At 52.7% G+C, this 5,301-nt stretch overlaps 1 protein-coding gene across 1 annotated transcript; it reads right to left on the bottom strand.

Annotated features, from left to right (window-relative positions):
- Positions 1-1,337: 1,337 nt before the first annotated feature.
- Positions 1,338-4,255, bottom strand: LOC121875926 (extensin-like; the record flags this gene model as incomplete). Its single annotated transcript, XM_042380678.1, has 4 exons — positions 1,338-1,581; positions 1,781-2,131; positions 3,162-3,275; positions 4,060-4,255. Coding segments are annotated over 4 exons (905 nt in total), but the record flags the coding sequence as incomplete, so codon positions are not given.
- Positions 4,256-5,301: the final 1,046 nt, after the last annotated feature.

The following is a 5,301-nucleotide window of genomic DNA, read 5'->3' as shown; positions in this document are numbered from 1 at the left end:
GTCTTGAAACATGGTTGATGGAGACATGGTGTGTGTGTTTGTGTGTGTGTGTGTGTGTGTGTGTGTGTGTGTGTGTGTATGTGTGTGTGAGTGTGTGTGTGTGTGTGTGTGTGTGTAGAATGGAACTGGAACTGAGACCGACTGGGAACGGCCTGGGATTATGTGAAATATGGAAGATAAAGATGCGGCGGCGGCCATGGTACATGAGCTATGTTGGAGCCTGGTGGTGATGGTGACGTTGGTGATGTTGGTGATGGTTGGTAGTGGTGGTTATAATGTGGTGGTGATGGAGTGGTATTGGAGGTGGGTGAAACTACGGTGGTGATGGTGTTTTGCTCCTGGTGGTGGTGTTCTTGATGGTCTGGTGGTAGTGATATTGGGGTGGTGATGGTGTTTGTGCACCTGGTGATGATGTGGTGATGTTCTTGATGGTGTTGGTGTTAGTGATATTAGTAGTGGTAGTGATATTGGTGGTGGTGAGTGTGATGAGGGTGGTGTTCTTGGTAGAGGTGGTGGAGGTAGTGCCGACGTACTGTAGATCTTGGTTCAAATATCCTCTCATTGTTTGTCTGTCTATTGGTTATCTCCAATATCTTTCTGTCTGTTTTTACCTCTTTTCTCTATCATCTTATCTTATTCAATATAGACAGTTCATTTAACATTTTTCGCAATTATACCATAAATTACTAGAACTTCTTTATTCATTTTCATTCAACAATTTCCATTTATACCGAAAAAAAATCGCAACGTAAAGACAAAATAATAATTTAACGATATTTACAGACATTAACGATAAGATACAGCGAAACAAACACTACACAAATTTAATACATTTAGCGAATTATTAAGTACAGGATTGAAATAAATTAGATAAATATAATGAAACGTATCAATTCATTAACAGAGTGTATAACAATAATGAAAATTCAGTAAGATCTAAACTATAAAATATAAATAATCTTAATACCTCCATCAAGGTTAATTAACTCCGACAAGGTATAATAACTCAGTAAATAGCACAACAAGTTTATAATTCCCCAATTACCCACCAACAGGATAATTCAGCCGCACGTAACACCGTCTCCTCCAATACTGTGACTTTATGATGATACAGTGATAATCATAGTATTTTGACAATCATCATTCGTTAATGCTTACACACACACACACACACACACACACACACACACACACACACACACACACACACACACACACACACATACACACATTTTCAAATAGATTTACAGACACTGAGAGAAAAGCCGGACTATATCTGGATCCTTCCTGGTGCACACATAAAACTTGTGTACGTAAGCCCTCCAGATGTAGGCTCTCTAGAATATGGAGTCTCCAGATGTAGGTCTCAGGTGTGAGTCTCCAGATGTAGGTCTCTGGTGTAGGACTCCCGGTGTAGGTCTCAGTTGTAGGTCTCTGGTGTAGGTCTCCCAGTGTAGGTCTCTAGGTGTAGGTCTCAGATGTAGGTCTCTGGGTGTAGGACTCGGTGTAGGTCTCAGGTGTAGGTCTCTAGGTGTAGGTCTCCAGATGTAGGTCTCAGGTGTGGGTCTCCAGATGTAGGGTCTCTAGGTGTAGGTCTCCAGATGTAGGTCTCTAGGTGTGGGACTCCCAGTGTGGAGTCTCAGGTGTAGGTCTCTGGGTGTAGGTCTCCCGGTGTAGGTCTCCAGGTGTGAGTCTCCAGATGTAGGTCTCCCAGGTGTGGGTCTCCAGATGTAGGTCTCTAGGTGTAGGTCTCCCAGATGTAGGTCTCTAGGTGTAGGACCCAGTGTGGGTCTCAGGTGTGGGCTCTCTGGGTGTAGGTCTCCCCGGTGTGGGTCTCCAGGTGTGGGTCTCCAGATGTAGGTCTCTAGGTGTGGGACTCCCGGTGTAGGTCTCCAGGTGTGGGTCTCTAGGTGTAGGTCTCAGATGTGGGTCTCTGGTGTGGGTCTCCAGATGTGGGTCTCTAGGTGTAGGCCAGATGTAGTCAGGTGTGGGACTCGGTGCATAGGTCTCCAGGTGTGGGTCTCTGGGTGTAGGACTCGGTGTGGGTCTCAGGTGTGGGTCTCTGGGTGTGGGTCTCCAGGTGTGGGTCTCTGGAGTGTGGGACTCCCGGTGTAGGTCTCCAGGTGTAGGTCTAGGTGTGGGTCTCTAGATGTAGGTCTCTAGGTGTAGGTCTCCAGGTGTGGGTCTCCAGGTGTGGGTCTCCAGGTGTGGGTCTCCAGGTGTGGGTCTCTAGGTGTGGGTCTCCAGATGTAGGTCTCAGGGTGTAGGTCTCAGATATGAGTCTCTGGGTGTGGGTCTCCAGATGTGGATGCTCTAGGTGTAGGTCTCCAGATGTGGGTCTCAGGTGTAGATCTCCAGATGTAGGTCTCTAGGTGTGGGACTCCCGTGTGGAGTCCTCGGTGTAGGTCTCAGGTGTAGGTCTCCAGGTGTAGGTCTCTAGGTGTGGGTCTCCAGATGTGGGTCTCTAGGTGTAGGACTCCGGTGTGGAGTGCTCAGGTGTGGGTCTCAGATGTGGGTCTCTAGGTGTAGGTCTCAGATGTGGAGTCTCTGGGTGTAGGACTCGGTGTAGGTCTCCAGGTGTAGGTCTCCAGATGGCAGGTCTCTGGGTGTGAGTCTCAGATGTAGGTCTCCAGGTGTAGGTCTCCAGATGTAGGTCTCTGGGTGGGTCTCAGATGTAGGTCTCTAGGTGTAGGACTCCCGGTGTGGGTCTCAGGTGTAGGTCTCTGGTGTGGGACTCCCGGTGTGGGTCTCAGGTGTAGGTCTCTGGGTGTGGGTCTCCAGGTGTAGGTCTCTGGGTGTAGGACTCCCGGTGTGGGTCTCAGGTGTAGAGTCTCTAGGTGTGGGTCTCAGATGTGGGTCTCTGGGGTGTAGGTCTCCAGATGCAGGTCTCTAGGTGTAGGATCCGGTGTGGGTCTCTCCAGGTGTGGGTCTCCAGATGTGGAGACTCTGGGTGTGGACTCCCGGTGTTGGTCTCAGGTGTGAGGTCTCTAGGTGTGGGACTCCCCGGTGTGGGTCTCAGGTGTAGGTCTGGAGTGTGAGGTCTCAGGTGTGGGTCTCTGGGTGTACCGGTGTGGGTCTCCAGGTGTAGGTCTCAGGTGTAGGTCTCCAGATGTAGGTCTCTAGGTGTGGGGTCTCCAGATGTGGGTCTCTGGGTGTGGGACTCCCGGTGTGGAGTCTCAGGTGTGGCTCTCCAGATGTAGGTCTCTAGGTGTAGGTCTCCAGTGTAGGTCTCCAACTGAAGGTCTCTGGGTGTGGGTCTCCCAGATGTGGGATCTCTGGGTGTGGGTCTCAGATGTAGGTCTCCAGGTGTGAGTCTCCAAGAGTGGATCTCTAGGTGTGGGTCTCCAGGTCCAGGTCTCTAGGTGTGGGACTCGGTGTGGGTCTCCAGGTGTGGGTCTCTAGGTGTAGGGACTCGGTGTGGGTCTCCAGGTGTAGGTCTCTAGGTGTGGGTCTCCAGGTGTGGGTCTCTGGGTGTGGGACTCCCGGTGTGGGTCTCCAGGTGTGGGTCTCTAGGTGTAGGTCTCAGATGTGGGTCTCTGGGTGTGGGTCTCCATGGTGGAGTCTCAGGTGTGGGTCTCCAGGTGTAGGTCTCTAGGTGTGGGTCTCCAGGTGTGGGTCTCCAGGTGTGGGTCTCTGGGTGTGGGTCTCTAGGTGTGGGTCTCTAGGTGTGGGTCTCCAGGTGTGGGTCTCAGGTGTGGGTCTCCAGGTGTGGGTCTCCAGTGTGGGTCTCCAGGTGTGGAGTCTCTGGAGTGTGGGTCTCAGGTGTGGACTCCAGGTGTGGGTCTCCAGGTGTAGGTCTCTGAGGTGTAGGTCTCCAGGTGTAGGTCTCAGGTGTAGGTCTCTAGGTGTAGGTCTCCAGGTGTGGGTCTCTAGGTGTAGGTCTCGGTGTGTGGTGTCTCAGGTGTGGGTCTCTGGGTGTGGGTCTCTGGGTGTGGGTCTCCAGGTGTAGGTCTCAGGTGTAGGTCTCTAGGTGTGGGTCTCCAGGTGTGGGTCTCGAGGTGTGGGTCTCAGTGTGGGTCTCCAGGTGTAGGTCTCCAGGTGTGTGGGTCTGGTGGGAACTCCAGGTGTAGGTCTCCAGGTGTGGTCTCCAGGTGTGGAGTCTCAGAAGTGTAGGTCTTTCTCAGAGTGTAGGTCTCCAGGTGTGGGTCTCTGGGTGTAGGGTCTCCAGGTGTGGGTCTCCAGGTGTGGGTCTCAGGGTGTGGAGTCTCTAGGTGTAGATCTCCAGGAGTGTGCAGGTCTCTAGGTGTGGAGTCTCCTAGGTGTGGGTCTCAAGTGTAGGTCTCAGGTGGGTCTCCAGGTGTAGGTCTCCAGGTGTGGGTCTCCAGGTGTAGGTCTCTAGGTGTAGGTCTCAGGTGTGGAGTCTCCTGGGTGTAGGTCTCCAGGTGTGGGTCTCCAGGTGCTGAGTGTCCAGGGGTGTCTCCAGGTGTGGAGTCTCCAGGTGTAAGGTCTCCAGGTGCCTAGGTCTCCAGGTGTGGGAGTCTCCAGGTGTAGGTCTCAAGGTGTGGGTCTCCTAGGTGTGGGTCTCCAGGTGTAGGAGTGTCTAGGTGTAGGTCTCCAGGTGTGGGTCTCTAGGTGTGGGTCTCCAGGTGTGGGTCTCCAGGTGTGTAGGTCTCTGGAGTGTGGGTCTCCAGGTGTAGGTCTCTCCAGGTGTGGGTCTCCAGGTGTGGGTCTCCAGGTGTGTGAGTCTCCAGGTGTGGGTGTCTCAGGTGTGGGTCTCTGGGTGTGGGTCTCAGGTGTGGAATCTCCAATGTAGATCTCTAGGTGTGGTCTCAGGTGTAGCCTCCCAGGTGTGGGAGTCCAGGTGTAGGTCTCCAGGTGTGGGTGCTCTAGGTGTAGGTCTCCAGAGTGTAGGTGTCTAGGTGTGGGGTCTCAGATGTAGATCTCTAGGTGAGGTCTCAGGTGTGGGTGTCGTGTGGAATCCCAGGTGTGGAGTCTCAGGTGTAGGTGTCTAGAGTGTGGGTCTCTAGGTGTAAGTCTCTGGGTGTAGGAGTCTCCAGGTGTGTAGGTGTCCAGTGTAGGTCTCCAGGTGTGAGTGTGCTGCAGTGCATCCAGGTGTGGGTCTCAGGTGTAGGTGTCTGGGTGTCAGGTCTCTAGGTGTAGGTCTCTAAGATCCATGTAGGTTTCCAGGTGTGGTCTCAGGTGTGGAGTCTCAGGTGTGGAGTCTCCAAGTCTCAAGGTGTAGGTGTCTAGGTGTAGGTCTCTGGGTGTAGGTAGTTTCACCTCCCCCTCTCTAGGATGGTGCGTCACCAGTACACCAGGAGCTGTATGTACTTTATCACCATGGAGGAAGCAATGCATGTT

This window comes from Homarus americanus, unplaced genomic scaffold, assembly GCF_018991925.1.
Source record: "Homarus americanus isolate GMGI-L3 unplaced genomic scaffold, GMGI_Hamer_2.0 scaffold45123, whole genome shotgun sequence".
Classification (NCBI taxonomy): domain Eukaryota; kingdom Metazoa; phylum Arthropoda; class Malacostraca; order Decapoda; family Nephropidae; genus Homarus; species Homarus americanus.
The sequence above is the reverse complement of the archived record's forward strand: the minus strand, read 5'-3'. Positions and strand labels throughout refer to the sequence as shown.